We start from the raw sequence: 18,658 nt of genomic DNA on the forward strand, positions 1-18,658 counted from the left end.
AGCAGGGGGACACGTCTGGTACTGCAGGATTTGAGTCCCTGGCGGCGTAGTGTTACTTTGTTACTTTGGTCCCAGCTCTCTGCAGGTCATTCACTAGGTTCCCCCGTGTGGTTCGGGGATTTTTGCTCACCGTTCTTGTGATCATTTTGACCCCACGGGGTGAGATCATGGAGCCCCAGATCGAGGGAGATTATCAGTGGTCTTGTTTGTGTTCCATTTTCTAATAATTGATCCCACAGTTGATTTCTTCACACCAAGCTGTTTACCTATTGCAGATTCAGACTTCCCAGCCTGGTGCAGGTCTATAATTTTGTTTCAGGTGTCCTTTGACAGCTCTCTAGTTTTGGCCATGGTGGAGTTTAGAGTGTGACTGTTTGAGGTTGTGGACAGGTGTCTTTTATACTGATAACGGGTTCAAACAGGTGCCATTAATACAGGTAACGAGTGGAGGACAGAGGAGCCTCTTACAGAAGACGTTACAGGTCTGTGAGAGCCAGAAATCTTGCTTGTTTGTAGCTGACCAAATACTTATTTTCCACCATATTTTGCAAATAAATTCTTTAAAAATCAGACAATGTGATTTTCTGGATTTTTTTTTCTCCTTTTGTCTCTCATAGTTTAGGTATATCTATGATGAAAATTACAGGCCTCTCTCATCTTTTTAAGTGGGAGAACTTGCACAATTGGTGGCTGACTAAATACTTTTTTGCCCCACTGTGTATATATATATATATATATATATATATATGATCTGCAGTGCAGTACGGTGGGAAAACAGCACAGAGAAAAAACTATTTGATAAGCACAAGTAATTTAGCAGTTTAGTGATTCTATATGCATTAGGTGAAAGGGACTTTATGTGCTTATTAAAAGATCGTTCTTCATATATTTTTCTTTTCTGTCTGGATTACTGTAGAATGAATTCTTCTTTGTCAGATTTCTTACAAAACTTTGGAAGCTTTTTATCGAGACAAAAATAAAGAAATACACCACTGTGTTTATTGCTACTGGCTACCTATAACATTTTCATTTAACTTTAAAATATTACTGCCCTTAAAATAATACATTAAAGCTATTGACCTGGTTTGTAGCCTCTCAACTATGGGTGCCATGTTATTATTAAAATTTTCAAGTCTGTGACTAAGCTGAAAAGGCCTTCTGTTTATAGCTTTTATGTCGCTCTCCTCTATTGCTTTCAGGAACATAATGTCACCTTTATATTCTTGTATGTAATCTGTTCACTTTGTGAAAGCTTTTGGCAAAGCTGAGTATGCTCATCATCCACTCCCTGCTTATTGGAAGCAAGTTTTTAACATTATTAGGACAAGTACCACATATAGTTAATACTCATTGTTGTCAAAATGATAATAATGAACATAACACTGGAAAAACTAGCCAGAGGAGGAGAGGTGGGCAAAAGCAGAGTTCATAATTTGAGATTATGTAAATTCTGGATTAGTAACTGCTCCTGGACTGGGTTTGGCTTTTTGCCACATGTGGATTTAAGCCAGCTGCTCATTTCGTCACATTTAGATCATAAAAATCTGAGGTGATCTTTGCAAGGAAATGATTTGGCCTGCCCCTTGCTATTCTTACCAAACCCAGACGTTGCTATTTCTTCACATTCACTGGACTTTATCACTGCACCGACCTGGACGTCGGCGTTCATATTTTTTATGATCCACGGGTAATGGAATGGTGTTTGCTAGTGACACAAATGTAGTGCAGTAAGTGAGGAGATGCATTGCAAGTGCACGGACTAAATCTTTCACAACATGTCAAATGTTTTTAAATCATTTAGACCTCTGGCTTTTATGCCATTATCTGAGCCCATATGGAAATAAATGATTTAATAAGTGATGAGATGTTTTTCTCCTCTGTGGTCCAGACACTTAAATCCTTCCAGTCAACTATGCTGCTCCCTAAATTGACAATCCTGAATGAAATTACACCCAGCCAGCGCGTCTCAGTTAAAAATACCGTAAGCGCCGCAATCTTATTATGGATGGCCTCAAAGGAGCAAAGTTGTGCCTATGAAACTTTACCAAGTGTGTGGGAAGGAAAACTCAAGGGATCACCGAAGTTGGTACTGATAATAAGAGAAGCAGGCACACACTGTAGGAAGCTTTGACTAAAAGATGTCTTTATGAATACACACTAATAGTGGGGTTGGAAAATAATTCAAAATAATTCTCCATCTAATTCTCCATCTGAGTTTAAGAGGAAAAAGTCCAAAGTTATCGAAAAAGAAATGTTAGTTATGTGCTCAAAATAATTTTACAATAACATCCCTACCCACTTTTCTATTTTTCATGATTCCTAAATGTTTTCTAAAGTCTGTGGTTCATTTGTGCAGCAGTCCTCGGCTCCACTGGTTAGCAGCAGGTGGTGGTGACTGCAGAGTTTTAGAAGCTTGAATCCATGCAGTGAAATGACAGTGAAGCCAAGTGAAGTGAAACACTGGCATCAAATAATAATCCCCGAGGGACAGGAGGGACCACATTCTTATGCACATCTAAAAGATGACAAATTGCTGTTTTAAACATTGTTCTTTTCCTCTGAGATGTTGCACAAACAACTTCTCAGTTATTTGCGTTTTACAAGTGAAACCACAGCTAAGGGTGACTTCAGGGGCTTTACATGGTTTGCCAATAGTGAAGGCACATCGATTCACCGGCTCATCTCTGCTGAAGTTAATTATTGGAAAGAGTCCTCAAAACAGATGGGCAAGAAAATCCATCCCAGTCTACGTGGAATAAATGAATATTAAAGCAACAGGAAACTGTCTGGAAGAGAATTTAACAGGTTTTGTTTTGTTTTCCTCTCTTTTTGTGGAGTGCTTGCTGTATCCCCAGAGATACACTGTCACAATACAAACTTCACCTTTTTACTCCCTCTTCAATAGTCAGATATAAATATTTTACCCAAACCTAGAATGTTTAAATTACTGTTTTCTCTTTGTCCTGTGAAAGACCTCAAGTTACGACATTGATCGAGCGAGGTTCTCCTAACTGCCAGCTTGGGACAACAGCTGGTTGCTTGTTCACAAAGCTTTTGCACAAAGCATGCATTGAAATGTGCAATGCACAGAATCATAGAAAAGTGAAAGTACAAGCACACCAACAAGAGTAATACATCCAAAACAGAGTACTCCACAATATGAAGGTTTATATCATCTAAACTTAAGAACCAACAAAGGCAAAACCTTTATGCACAGGACTTGAAACAGCAAATTGAGGTTTACAATGCCATGGACTGCCAAGGTGTCGTCCAAGAAAGAAGTAGTAGCATATTCAAAAGTATTTTACTTTTTGCCTATAGAAAGGAGCAGAGGGAAGCCTTTAATAGCATCTCTTGGCTCCAACTTCACTTTGGATATCTTTTTTCCCCAATAGTTCTCTTTTTCCTTTATGCTTGAAAAACATCTCTTTCTTCACAGTGTGTGACATTGAAGGCAATGAATGGTTTCAAGCACAATAAGCCAGAATGGGCACATGCCAAAGATCTCCAATATCGGGAGGTGCAAAACACCAATGTTTCTGTGGACAAGCCCTAAAAAAACTTTTTTAGGGTTTAAGGAATCACCACTCCACAAAATTACAGACATCTGTAATTTTATTGTCAGGGCACAGGTACATCTATCTGCACCTCGTTCAACCATAGAGTTTCTGTTCATGTCCAATCATTTAGAGGATTTTCTTTAATCAGAAATGGTCTTCAAAAAGTAAAATTTTAAAGGTGAGACATTATCCAAAATCTTTTTTTTATTATTTAGCTTTATTTCATGTTATAGTGTTATTCTCTCAGGAAACATGCCTGGAGTGTTGCTTTGATTTTTTTCATGCATGTTTGAAATATTCTTCAAACTCCCCTTTTAGTAATTTGGGATGCCTAAATGCTTGCTCACAAAGCACCGCAAATTTCCACAAAGTTCCTCTTTAGAGCTGCAGTCTCCAGCCATGTACCCTCCTCCAAAACTCCCTCTCAGCTCCTTTAGACTAGTGACAGCAGCAGTTAGCAAACACTGTACTCAGGGATGAGGCACAGAGCAACATTCTTTTACACTATACATTGTGTTGCCTAAGGTAGCATTTGTGGACTTAAAAGTTTATATGCTCCACAATTTTGCAATTTTACTCAACAAAATGTCCTAAACCTCAGATGTAAAAGTTAAAACTTCACTTGCCCAGTCAATAGCACACTCTTCCTAGCTATGTCTCCCTTAGCTTCCTCCAGCCACCACAAGAAAGTAAAATGTGAAGCCCTGAATCAGAATTAGAGAAACTGAATAAATCGCATGGAATAATGACAAAATACAACTACTGTAGTATTCGTCCCAATAGCCTGGAAACATCAGTGGACATGAAAACATGAGAGATAATGTAAACTCAATAGAAAAGCTAATAACTAAAAATGAGTCTTTCTTCAAGATTTAGATCCATTTCATGAAGCCTACAGATAAAATACTTTGCTGATTCTGGCAAAGTAACAAATAGACATATTCAGAAACTTGAACCTGGTCAAGGTTTTGATTCAAAAAAAGAAAATTCCATTTAAATTTTCAGCTTGCACCAAATTGTTTCACTCTTAAGATAAAAATGGAAGACATGCAGTCATTTTGCCCCTTAAGAGGAAATAAACAGCAGCGAGCCCAATATTGCCTTGACATTCAAGTCTGCAAATAAATGACAACTTCAGACGGCCACTCACATTTCACTCCCGTTTTGCGGCTTTTAATCAGTCTATGAATGAGACAAAGAAAGAATGGAAGGGGGGAATAAAAGTGTTTTCTCAGAGCACATAAATTACTGCCTGCGTCTGGACAAAACTGCCGTCGTATCTTTTAATCATCAGAAGAACCGCAGTGCACAACAACACGACTGAAGCTGAATCACTGAAGAATAGATCAGTTCAAAATACATCTCTCGCTATTCCTCCACCTTTTCTCTTTTTTTTTATCCCTCGGCTGAATGTATTCCTGAAAAATATGTAGCTGAAAATTAAATCCACTCCGAGTTACAGGAAAGATAAGAGCTCTATTATGCTCTCAGAATAATTGTGCACAGATGTAGCTTGATGAAAGTTTGAAGAAGACAAAAATGGAACTAAAACGTGGATTTAATGAAGGCATATTTGTGTTGAAGTGGGGTGAACTGTTCATGTCGTACCAAAGCTCAGCCAACAGGTTTGTTTTGATGCTACCTTGAACAAAACAATCAGTGTGCTTTGAGTAGCGTTCTGTACAGTAATAAAGAAGATGCATTTTCATTCAACAAACTCAACATTAGAGCAACATCATTCTGCTTTAGGACAGCTGTAGCAACATCATCTGTAACAATGCTAGGGGCAGTTTATAACACAGCTGCTAAGAAAAGTAAAATCCTTCAATTCACTTGTTCTTTAGATTAAAACTGAATGGACCAATTTGCTGTTTAATCCCCACTGACAACAGGCGGATTCTTAGAGGAGGGACTTCGACTCACAAATGTACCACTGCTTTCCTTTCTTGGCATTGATATGTTCACCCCTCTCTATCTCTTTGTCCTTGCATTATTGAAGAGCATATGTACAGGAAGGTATCTGAAATTGATATTACCAAAGAGCACGTCTGTTTTTCAGGCAAAAGTACAAACTGTCCACAGTGGAAGAAAACAAGAGAGAACTAAGGTCAGTCAGATATAAAATTCCTATATGGTTCCATTTTAGCAGAGGTGAAATAATTGCTGCCTGTGCCAAACAACAACTGAGGATCACGTGTTGCCGCTCTGATGTGCAGGCGAGCCTGTGTGCATCTCGCTTTCTGCTTCGATTTTCTTTCAAGCTTCAAAAGGAGCTCATGCTCCCTTATTTTTGATCAGAATTTGGTTAGGGATCAGTCGCGCTGCTGTTGACTCTGCAGTTCTGCTTTTATAAATGTGCAAGTGGGATGCAAAAGTAAACATTTTAGGCTTGAAATATTTAGAAATAATAGGGAAAACATCTTCCAATAAATTAAACAACAACAAAATATCACACAATGAAACATTGGAGAGGCAGATAAGGCTTCTCAATTGATGCCCATTCAGTTGCTGTAATGAAAAGCTCTCACTTCAGCCTTTGTAAATGCACTTCAGAGGTAAATATTCAGCGATTATTGGCTGTTACACAACTAAACTCATAGTCAACGGCTTCCCTCCACATTTGAGCAAACATGGATTTATTTTTATAGAACACCTTTCAACCTAAATTATGATATGAGTGTTAGAAGCATGGTTATGTAAACCCAGAAGTGGTCTGGGTGTCTGCATGCAGCTTTGTCCCTTTTTTTTTTCTGTTCCCTCACACAAAGTGCAATTAGGTAGGGAGCAGTATATTTATTTTCCTGATCAGATAACCTTGAGTAGGAACATCATGGTTGCCATGTTTTTCGACTAAAAAAAATTCAATGAAATACACAACATCTAACTGATTTCATTTATATCAAAAAAGTAAAGGAAAAATCTCAAAAAAATCCACGGATTAATCAAAACATCTACCATAACGTTTTCTGTAAAATTTTGCTTACTGCACAACATTTTATACTTTTTTTCATGTTGCTCTTTATATAGTAGCACTGGGTGTATAAAGTTGATATTAGCTGTTTTCTAGCCTGGATAACTGCTGGAGTAGCTAACCTGCTTAACAGATATGCTGCTGGTGGCTTATTGGTCAGTGTTACCAAGAAGAGCCTCCAAAAAAAGATTCTCCACACAAACCTTTTTATTTTTTGTTGATAAATATTTTAAATAAAAACTGTAACTCTGTCGATAATACGACAGATACAATATCAGTTTAAGTTATTTCAAACAAAATTAGTTGTGACTATTTTATGAAAAAAAAAAAAAAAAATTGCTACTAGACAATGCTTTTTTAAATTTCAACACCACAACTGATAGGAAATATTTCTAACAGTAAGTTAAGTCTCTCATGTCAACAGGAAATAGGAGTTTTGTTTTCAGGCAGCTGACCGGCACTGCGCAGCAACAGATGGGAGAACCAATCCTGCCAGACTCCAGGGTTCATGAATCAAGAGAAAGCATCCCTGCAGTTCCTCTGGCATAAAAAAAGACTTTAATCCATTGGAAAGGAATGACTTGGATTAAAATGCCTTTTAATCTAAGTTTTAATCTACGTCTGCACAACTTAATCTATGAATAGGTTGCGTATTTGATACCACTAATCCTCCGTAATTAAGTGCATGAGCTGCTACTGCTACATATAACAGTAAAAACAAAATAGCACAAAAATATGACAAGTTTCTCCTGCAATTGATTTTTGGAAATTTTCATTTCCATGTGTCGTTTGTTTTAGGAAACCTCTTCGTTACAACCACTGTACTGAACTGTTTTTGTAACAACTGTGGCTTATGGAGCGGGGAAGGATATTGATGCGGAAGTTTAACAGTCTTGCATAAATCCAAACTGAAGCAGTTCTGAACATCATAAAAGTAGAAACATGTGAGGGAAAAGTGATGAAACGGGAACAAACCTTCACCAGTTTAATATGTGCATCTTATTTGGACACACGCTTAGCGACGTGTCGTTAATGAGCGATAACAAGCGCTAAACGCGTAATTAGGCGAACAAATAGAGCGAGCGACTTCGCCTTGGGACTCACCTGGTCGTGCTGCTGCTGCTGCTGCTGAGCCACTTTCCCCGACCCGTTCGCGTCTTTCGTGGAAGTCATGTCGGTGAATAAAAGACGTTTAGGGATAGGGGGAAAGAGGAGAATACTTCTGCTGCCTGCAGGTGCAGAATAATGAAGCGATAGAGACAAGGAGAGAGAGCGCGGAGACTAATAGACCGACACACGGAGAGACAGGAGGAGGGAGAGACAGCCGCTCGAAGTGCTGAAGGAGATCCACTGATTTGGTAAAATAATGAAGAGACCGTGGGCGCACTGTTCAGCAGCAGATGTGGCTGAAAAGCTGCGTGGCGCTGAGATGTGGGAGGTTCAGCGTATACCTACCTTTTCAGGGTGTCATCACTGACTCCTGGCTCCAAACTGAAAACTGTTTTCAGGTTTGCTGATGGAAATGTGCATTAATCAGACGCATTTATTCAAAAATCGTCAAGTTGAGCGCAAATCAGGTTCAGTGGACGCGTGTAAAATCCCTTCTGAGGCGAGAGAGAAGAAGAAGAAGAAAAAAAGAAGCGGCTGAAAATTGAGTCATTATCTTTGAAAAAGATTCTATTTTTACGGGTTTTTAAATTTGACATTGCGTGCATAATTATTAGGCAAGTGAGTATTTTGACCATATAATTTCTAGGAATACAGCTGGGTAAACGTGGATGCTTAATGAATTTAAGCATAGCAGGTGTTGTGTAGCTGCATAATGAGGTAGAATCTGGTCTTCGTGGTCAACACGTTGTATCAATATCTGCATAACTGTGAGGTATGAAATGAACCAGAATGAGATTTTTTAACTGACTCTCAAAAAGTCATAAATTATCAACAGTCTCTCAGAGGGGATGCAGCAGTCTTGTAAATTGCTAAGATATTGGGGTGCGATCACAGAACCCCCAATGTTTTGTCTGAAGAAACCTGTTGAGAGAAGACCCTGCAAATTAACAGCCAAGGATTTTCAGAGAAATCAAGCATGAAATCACCAGGAGCTCGCCATCTTCCACTTCTGTTACATTGCAAGAGCTGCAACCTACCTGGAGTTCTTAGAAGTACAAAATGTTCAGAGCCCAGAGACGTTACCAAGTTATTTATTTGTTTATAATTCTAAACTGAAACAGACACAAATTAAAAAATTAAATGGCAAATTATGTTTTTCATTTAGTTGTATAATTTATTTAACATAGACCAAAGTAAAACTCAGGTATATATCTTATGGTAGATTAGTACTGAGTACAACAAGCCTTAATCTGCAGAGGGGATGTTTCATTGGCATTATTTCACCCTTGGCAAGTCCTTCCATTTTTCCAAGTTATTCACCCCTCATCCCAAGTCCAAGTTAAGTTGTGAGTATTTTGCCTCCAGTACTTTGTACTGGAGGCAAAAATAAAATAATTTTTATTTTTTATTTTTGCTCTGTCTAATGGCTGATGTCTGTCCTGTCTAAAACACAGAATTTCTCTTAGTAATAAATGAAAGTAATTAATCTTGTCAGACCTGCAGTTGGTGGCATTATAGATGTAAAGGCTTCCTGTGTGAAGCATGAAATTCGCTTTGGTGAACTCCTGAGAACACACATGTACAGAAAGCAGAAAACCCACTTCAATTCACCAAAAATGTCCTTTAAAAAAAAAAAAAAAAGAATCTGCTCCCTAATAAAATAGCACCCTATTTGGTGAGCCACATTACTCACATCAAATTGAACCACTGCCTGGCACTCCTCCGTTTTTGGCTCCACTTGAGTACAGAAAGCCCAAGGTTTTGTCCTTCTACTTGGGCTTACATTAAATTATACCAGTTTTCATTTGCAACTGCTCAGCTCTGAGCTGTAGTAACTGATAATATGGAGCCCTGTCAGCTTGTGTCAGATTATTATAGGCACTCATTACTGGCAAGACCATTACACGGGAAATGGAAACGGGAATCAATGCAAGAAAAGGAAAATGCCTTTGTGTATTTGATGTGGTTTGTTTCAAGTGGGATTTGTAGAGTTGCTGAAGTCAGAACGCATTTTTGATTATAAAATGTTCTCTATACCATATAGTTGATGAAGTTGGGGAGATAAAGATTTGCATGTATTGTGCCCATACGTGCAAAAAATAATTTCCAACCACAGCTTCCTGACAGGTTTGCTGTACTGTCTGCCAATAAAACAAAGCATTGCCGCTGGCCTGGCTCTGGAGAAGCACAGTTACCGTCCTCCCACATTGAGCAGAAATAGTTCCAGTTCTAAAACACTGTTTGTGCTGTAAGAATATGTCACATCTATGCATGCACAAGCCACATCCCTGTTAGCACAGCTTGTCTGCTTATTTGAGCTATGCACACAACAACACACACACACACACACACACGCACACACACAAAGTGTTCTCCTGCTAGTGAAAGTATTTTCTCAGAAGTCGTGCACAGCCTCTGCAGCGCTCCTAGCCTTTTGAACCAGTCATCTGTTAGAGGAAAAGGAACAAACAATCTCAGATATGGAGAAAAAAGAGAGTCCATGGTGTGAAACAGTGGCACAGGAAAATGCTGGGTATCAATCTGAGGGGGATATTTTGTCTGCATATGCAAAGCAGGTTCATTTTGTAGAAGATTATCACCTTTGCAGAGAATAGGTTTGACTCCTCTCCCTATTATCCTAAACAATGGCAACTTCCACAGGAAAATGTACCCCAGAACTAGTGTATATCTGCAGAATAATAATGAACTAAAAGTAATAACAGCCACCAGAACCTCTGTGTACTTTGGAGGGATTTAGTTAGAAACTCCTCACAAACTGTAACTCTTTGTTCTGCCATTTAAAGTACCCACTCAGCTGAGCATCCCACTGATTAACACACTCTTGGTCCCTCGGGTTGTTCTAGAAAGGGTTTCTAGCACTAACTAACCCAGAGCCAGCCGGAGGCGTAAGTAGACTAAGTCGTCGATTGTGGTCCCTGAGCTAAGTGGGGAGCCACTAAGAGTCCTTCAATTTTCACAGTATTAGCCCCCTTTTTTTTTTCCTTTTCTTGGCTACAAACACAAACTTTGTTGTATTTTATTGGGATTTTACACTATACTAGCACACAGTGGTGAAGTGAAAGGAAAATGATGTAGATCTTGGAAATAATAAGAATCTAAAAAGTGAACATTTCAAGGACGAACCATGTTTTTAATTTACTAAATTCATTCAAACATTAAAAATAAAAGTATTATTAATTAATAACAAAACGTATAACATTTAGCTGACAAATGTCTTAACGATGGTCACAAGCAGTGCTTTTCCCAGAAAAAACTAATTATTTATTTAGAAAAAAATAATACAAACAAAATTATTTAAAAATGCAATAAAATTATTTAAATAATAATGTGATAATATCTTAAATTACAGATTAAAACTAAGCTGAAATAAGAAAATTAAAAGCTAAGATGAAATGCTATGTCTTAAGCTTTTTCCCCCTAGAGACCATAAGTGAACAAACTTCCAGGTGGCTCCCAAATCAAACTCTGCCGAGGGGCCCACTCAGCCTTGACCTGGCCTTGAACTCACTTTGCTTTCTCCTTGTTTTCACACCTCATTGAGTTACAGAAAGCTAAATTGTTCATAACATAGATGCATAAAAGACAAAACACAATAGAAAAGCACTCCAGCATCACAAATCTTCATGGGCTAAATTTACCCTGTGGCTATGTGTAGACATAGTTTCAAAATGCAACAGATTAACCATGTTTTGGCAACAACAACACTTTTAAACTTGACTGCACAAAACCCAACACTGGTTGCACAGTTCATCTCAGGGCCTGCAGGGAAGTCCATGAACAGCTCCCTGCCAAGACTAAGTTCAGCACCACTGCTGTGAACAGCTCCACTGCCTCCTGAGCTTGAAAGCCTGTTTAATCCTTCATGTGTGACGGTCACTTCTCTCCCTTTATCATCTGTTTAAGCTCAAAGCAACATGTTCCCAAAAGTTATTTAGTGAGAGATTAAATCTTGCCTCACAATCTGGAGATCTCAAAGAGGTAAAAAGTCTAAACCAAAAGCAGCAATGGAGAAAAATCTGGCATTAAATAAAAAGGAATGCAAGCAACCGAAGAGCGGAAGAAAGGACGCAGGCTCTGGCAAACAAAAGGCAAGAGAGGGGAAACATGAGGGATTGTCACAACATGCTGGATAGGAGTGAATTTTAACTTGAAAGTGTTCATTATTAATTTGATCTGTTTTGAGGAAAAACGGATCAGCTCAGAATGTCTTACATTATGGAGCCTTTTCAGGCAAACCTTGTTAAATAAATCCATCCTATTGAAGCTTAAAAACTGCTCTGAGCTTTGAATGTATCCCTTCTAAAGTTTTTTCAAGGGAGTATTTTTCAGCTCTTTATGTAACTGCCAATAGACCTGACAGTCTTCTACTGTATGCTAGCTCCCCCCAGTGATCACTGCTTATCTGACATCTTTATGCTGCTCCAGATTAAAATGAAACAAGAACATGAGACACAAACGAGTGCATTTTGTGCATAGTTCTTTTAAGCTTATTACAGAAACTTGAACAAATTAAACATTATATAAGCTGTAAGAAGATTTCTGAATGGGGAAGGAGCCCCCTGTGTGTCCCTGCTTAGGTTTACCTGCAGCCAAAGTCACTAGTCTGATTAAGGAGATAAAAAAAAAAAAATGAGGCAGCACATCTAAACAAAGCTGGCACATATTTCCTGGAAAAGTGATGCTTATCAGCTGCACTCTGGAAAACTATTATCCTTCCATGTTTGCATAAATACATCACAGAGGAGTTATGTTTCCATTATGAAGACAGGGCAATGCTGCTACTGCAACGAAGGACATCAATACGTGGGCAATCTAATGCAACATAAACCAATGCTGCAATGAATATTAGATCTGCTGATCTTTAAGGGTAGTTAAAGTCAATGGAATATTGAAAGGATTTTTCACTTTGGTATTAAAATAATCATCCCAGCATGTATGACATTTATAAAGTCAGTGTAAAAACTTGATTAGTTTTTAAATTGATCATTTCACCTGAAGACTCGCGTTTATTTCAGACTTTGTCAAAAATATTATGGTGAGCACTTAACACTGTGCTTCTATCAAATGGCATTGGAAGAAATGAAAGGGAATAAAAAGTGGAAGAAGCTAGCTCTATTATAATTATGAAAGATTTACTGTTGTCAAGGAAAAGTCTTTTTCATACTGATGAAACTTCATACTGTAGTTTTATCATACTGATAAAACTACAAGTCTGTTTCTGAAAATGCAGATACTGTAAAAAATGTTGTTAAAAGAGAAGCCATTGGTTAAATTTTTTAAACCAATGTACCAATCTCACAAATGGGTAGAGTGTGAAGTTTTTTAAATGTTTTTTTCTTCTTCTTCTTTGAGTTTCAAAATGTGGTTGTGCCATCTCTTCTTTTTAACAACACTGTAACAATTTAGAGTCAACTACTGCTATGTTTACATATAAACTTTTCTCTTTCTTTTATGTTTTAGTGACATTATAAGCAAAGTTCATTTTGTTTCCTGTGCTTTTCAAGTAGTATAAAATTCTTAAGTTTTAAAAACGCTAAAAAAATTTAATGACATTGTTCAATCTTTCAGATAAGAAAATAAATTGACAAGATATTTAGATGAAATTATGGATTTTAAACATGTAAACATTTAAATGCACCAAAAGAATAACAGACACATTACGATTTTGGGAAATAATCAAATTTGATCAAATTTGTGAAAAATAACTTAAAGAAAATCCAGATTTGACCTGAGAAATGTCCACTGAAAGAGTCCAGTTGTCTCACATAATCCAAGAGTGCTTAGATATTAGAGGAGACAAGTTCTCAAAGATCAGGCTCCACTGTGGCTCATATACTGATGCTTCACATCAGCAATTTAACTACAGTAGTCCTATAATTATGCAAAGCCAAGCATGCAAGATCAATATTAAAACTATGCAAGAGTCAATGTCAAGATGAACAAATGGGAGTGGGTGTCATCCAGCGTTTCCTTACTGCATTGAGACAGTCTGAGTTGAATGTGTGCAGGTTTACACACGAGACTGAATCAAACTAATGATTGGTCCAGCACATAAATGTTAACCACCAGATATATTTCAAGGATTCACCCACAGCAGAAGTTAATCACATCAAAGTGATGACAATCATTATTTTCTATGAAGAGTGAATTTTGTGCTGCAGTCGTGGACGTTGAAGATGTTAGTTTCGTCACAGCTTGTAAGACTTTATTTGGACTTCCGTGAAACTGGGATAGGACAGGGGGACCCTGAAAGACCGGCAGGAAAATTGATTTTAAAACACGCAAATAAAATAAATAAAAGTACATCAGCATGAGTGACGTTTTAACCACTCATAATGTATTCTGATTTTAGAGGCCCATCAATCCGTGACGGCTGTTGACTTAGGAACAATCTGTTCCCTCTCTGCCACTCTGCCGGCTGTCAGAGCAGCCAAATCCGCCATCAGTCATGTCGCCTTTGCCCTCTGGCCCACCGTGACTCCTTCAGCTGTCTGACTGGCAGAACACCTGTCTCACTCTGAGTAAAGTGCAGCTGCCATTTAACTCTCTCTCTTTCTGTCTTTCTCTCTTTCTCTGTCTGTCTCTCTCTTGCCACTGCAAGTCACAGCCGAAGCACTGAAACACAGAGTGTACCTGGCCTCATACTTCATCGCTGATAGTTACTGTACTCTCAGGTCATCAATCCGACTAAAAACAAAACAAAAAAAATTTTTTTTAAATGCACACGCTTCTGTGCGTCGCAAAGTGATTCAATGCAGAGAAGTTCCCAGACTGAAGGCAGAGCTACTTTCTCACTGTCTGGACATTACAGATGGGTAATTAACAAGAGCTGGAGTCTTTAATCAGGCTGATTATTGGTCTTTTACCAAGACATTCCAGGGGAAACAATTAATCTAGCATTGTCTTGTCTAAAATTGTTTGGACACACATGCGTGCACACGGGCTTACAATAGAAAATAAATTAACTTTGTGTAACTCTCTGCCCTCTTAAAATCCCTTCTTTATCCTCACTGATACTTTTGGGAAGGCAAGCCTGCTCAGTTGCAATGGAGCACTTAGGACATGTATAACTTTTACAGACAAACTAAAACTTTAAACATATAATGCTTATTTTTTTAAATATACACAAGTCTGTTTTACTTTATGCTTTTCTATCTATAATCACATAATGCTTATTTTTTTAATGGTCTATTTTACTTAAATCAGGGCTTTTATTTTGGGAGGCTTGCCTATTTGTTCCTCGCAGAGGCAGACTCATTTCCCAATAATGTGTCGTTATTTCTATATTATGGAGTAAGGAAGCATGGTAATCTCAAGCTCCAAAGCAAAAGGAGGAGGGTGGCATCTTGCCAAGTTGACCATAAGCAGAAAACAAGGATAAATGAGAAAATAAATCATATGGATTTTATTGAATTGTGCTTACTCACTACTACTGGTGCTGCCTCCAGGGGGAGCACCAGTACCAGCTACTCAGAGTGTTGGTAGAAAATGGATTGTTAGCTGGACTAAAGCTGCTTACACCAAATATGGACATTTGTCTACCATCTTGTAACACCGGACATGGACATAAAGTTGATGATCTATGACTCTGGTGAGAGTAAAACCAGGATTTGCTTGATGTTTGAAAGAAAAGGCTCTCCAAACTATCACTGCATTAAAACTGGCATCTAACCATCCAGGAACCGTGACCATCAAATCAATAGAACATCACTTCTGTTTATGCAACAACTAGAACTGCTTAATCACAATCAGCATTAGGATCAATGTCTTTATATCAAAACAAAAATCAATCCATATGATTGATTTTGGGTTAATCATAATCATATTTTTATCATAACATCCAAATCGTGCACCAACTAAAATAAGCCCAAAAAGTGTCAAGAAGGATTTCTATAATTAGCAACAGCAAGTGCTGAATTTGATTTTCCAAAATGATCATCCTTGTTGGTGAACTCAAAGTCCACAAGAACAAGTACAGAAGCACAGAACACGATTCAGGCAGAATAAATGCTGCTTGACAGCTGCACCAACTCTTGTGCCAGAAACCTGTGGAGTAGAGAGTCCAGCATGATGCGTCACATAGATGTGAGCAAAGCAAATTGAGGATGACAAAAAAATTCCAATGTATTGATTGAATCAGATGAAGGTCACTGCCTTACCCACACTTATAAGCTAAACAAATAAACTGAACCTAATGCGCAATAAGAAACGCCAAATGATAAACAAGAAGTTTAATCAAAAATTATGAGAAGTGACTTCATAGTTTTGTACAGATGTCAACCTTGTATTATGCTAAAATTTGGCAAATATAAGTAGACCATTTTAAAATGAAATTCAAGAAACTGTGATTTTGCTAAATGAAAACATTTAAGATATGAAACTCACATTCACATGACATAGCATCAGTTTTTATCAAATTCTAGAGAAACATTTGGGTCTCTAGACAAGTTTTATTTAAATAGTCAGTGGCATTAATAGCTTTAGATTGAACAGGTTAGAGATCTTTGCTTAGGGAATGAAGGATGATGTAGAAACTTTTTCTATGTGTGTACAATTGTACCTGAAAAGAATACAGCTACACTGCTCTATATATTTTAAGAAAAACATGCCCGAAAGCTTAAATCAACTGACCATCAAACAGTGGGTTTTTGCTGATGCTCCACTTCACAAGTATTTCCTGCAGTTTTTTTTTTCAGTCATTACTTGTATGTGACTCCTTAAAGCTTTAACTTCAAAGTATTTCTTCCTTCTTTACCTTCAAAGACGCAGTGTTGCTTTCACAGTATGTTTTTCAGGTCACTTTAGGTCACACTGACTCCATCCTAACCATCAACTCTCACTGCATCTGAAAAGATTTTATTCTCTCACAGTTGTGAGATTTTGCTGCTCAGCAACAACCTGCGTTGCACCTACACTGAGAGAATCTCTGACCACACAGTGTGGGTTCACAGAAAGCGTTTCTACACACAAATGTTACCTCATTAACTACATACTTATAGTCTCAATTTATGCACTGACAATAACAGAATAGTCCATGAATGCATATTTAATCAGATTTTGACAGATTTGAGCCTCATCAAACTGTCATCTTGATTTTGCATGTGATTAACCTGACATCACAGCTAATAGTTTAGTCCATAAAATCATGTGTGTGTGTGTGTGTGTGTCCAGATAAATCAATACCGAACTTAAGGTTTTTGTGAATAGTAGTTGGCCCTTTAGCCATTTTTTTCTTATTTACTTATGACTGTCTCAGACTGAAAGCAGTAGCTTTTACTGCAGTACAATGTAGTATGCTGCTAATTGTCCCTTGAAATACATTTCCATATCTTTCATATACAATAATAAAATAATTATCCTATAAATCTTTCACAACAAGCCCAAAACAGGCCCAAAGCTGAGTCAATGCAGCATTTGTCTATGAGGTAAAACTTGATTTAATCAACAGAACACACCACAAAGCCGAAAAATATACAGATAAACTACTGCCAAAGGTGCAGGTGACTCCTACGAGGACAAACTGTGTCCTTGGGAAAAACAGAACCATCCAGAGAAGAGAAACTTTCTAAAGTCGACTGTCAATATCCACACTGAAGAGGTTATTCAACTTTTGCACGCAATCTTTGCAGTCCATTTATAGCATGTCAAGACCCTTATTCTTTTCTGGTTTTAGATAAGGTTGAACTTTTAATCTCACCTCAAAGCAGCTTATGTCTTTATTATAAATTCAGAATCTCAGTCGCCTCCAAATGAAACCCAAAGACACACCCTGGTGTTTCCAGGATAATGCATCCTGCAGTAAAATAGTCTCAGAAGATACCATCCTAAAGCTCTCAGAGCTCACCGGATAAAAGCTGCACAGGAAGCTGGAAGAGTGAGGGATGTGGTGCAGCAAAAAGCACAGATATCTTCATCCAGAGTTTAAAGAAAGAAGCTGCCGGTTATTTGAACTTGTTTCTGTAGCTCCTTGCAAAAGTATCTACCTTTCAAAGTTATTTTGACATGATGTCGCATTGGAATCACAACATAATTTTTTCATGTTTTCATTGTTTCATACAGAAATATCAATGGTGTGACATGTAATTTAACCCCATTTACGTTTATATCCATTTTCTTTATTGATAAACATTAAGGATAAACAGCTGGCTTAGGGATGTAGATTTGAATACTTGAGTTAAGTCATGAAACAACGACCCAAGCTTTGATTTAACAGAACCTACACAGTTTTAAGTGACAGGCTAACTTTGCTAACTTCGGAGGAGCTGCAGAGATGCACAGCTCATCTGAGGCAATGCAACAACAAGACAACAATAAGTTTTACACTCCACAAAAAGACCTCTTTGGAAAACTCTCAAGAAGAAAACCATAGGAAGTCTCATTTACAGCCTGCCACCACCCAGACAGGTGGCACCACAAACATGTTGGTCATATGAGACCAACATGTTTATTTGCTTTACCTGAAAAGTGCTACGGTATTGTTGAGTCACAAACACAAATTTTAACTGAGGCAAGCTCAGCATGTTGGAGTATCATTACTTAGCAACTATTCCCAGACTGATGCATGTCTGTGACTTTGTCATCTGTTCTTTAAACTTTTCACATAAGGCTATAATGTGTTTTGAGCTCTTTCAGCATTCTTAATGTTGTCAGACAGGTTTTATTTAAGTTATAAAAAGTGTGGCTCTAAATCATCAATTCATGAGCAATTAAGGAAAGCAATTATATTTTCACACAAGGTTAGATTTGACTAGCTCTTTTACTGTAATAAATCTAATCATCGTTTTGAGTTTACATTGCTTGTTTAACAAAGCATTTCAGTGTCACAAAAAAGTAAAAACAAAATAAGACTGTAAAAGGGCAACTGCCTTTTTAACAACACTATAATAGTCACTTCCATTGCAATACATTGGGGTACAAAAAAAATAAGCTCGGTGTATTCAGGAAAGTTTTCTTTTCAACTGACAGAGACAGAGACAAGATATGTAATATATGTTTC

General features: G+C 37.7%; 1 protein-coding gene across 5 annotated transcripts in view; it reads right to left on the minus strand.

Moving 5' to 3' along the window:
• LOC122840800 (dipeptidyl aminopeptidase-like protein 6) overlaps window positions 1-18,658 on the minus strand; it is a 94,310-nt gene that overhangs the window by 40,329 nt on the left and 35,323 nt on the right. Inside the window, exon 1 of one of the 5 annotated variants that reach the window (XM_044133469.1) lies at window positions 7,636-7,907. The exons of the other annotated variants lie outside the window; for them this stretch is intronic. Coding sequence (XP_043989404.1) covers window positions 7,636-7,704 — 69 coding nt within the window. The 5' untranslated portion in view covers window positions 7,705-7,907. Of the gene's footprint in view, window positions 1-7,635; window positions 7,908-18,658 lie in introns of those variants that run through there. 5 annotated transcript variants of the gene reach the window in all.

The sequence above is a fragment of the Gambusia affinis genome, linkage group LG12 (genome assembly GCF_019740435.1).
Source record: "Gambusia affinis linkage group LG12, SWU_Gaff_1.0, whole genome shotgun sequence".
NCBI lineage: Eukaryota > Metazoa > Chordata > Actinopteri > Cyprinodontiformes > Poeciliidae > Gambusia > Gambusia affinis.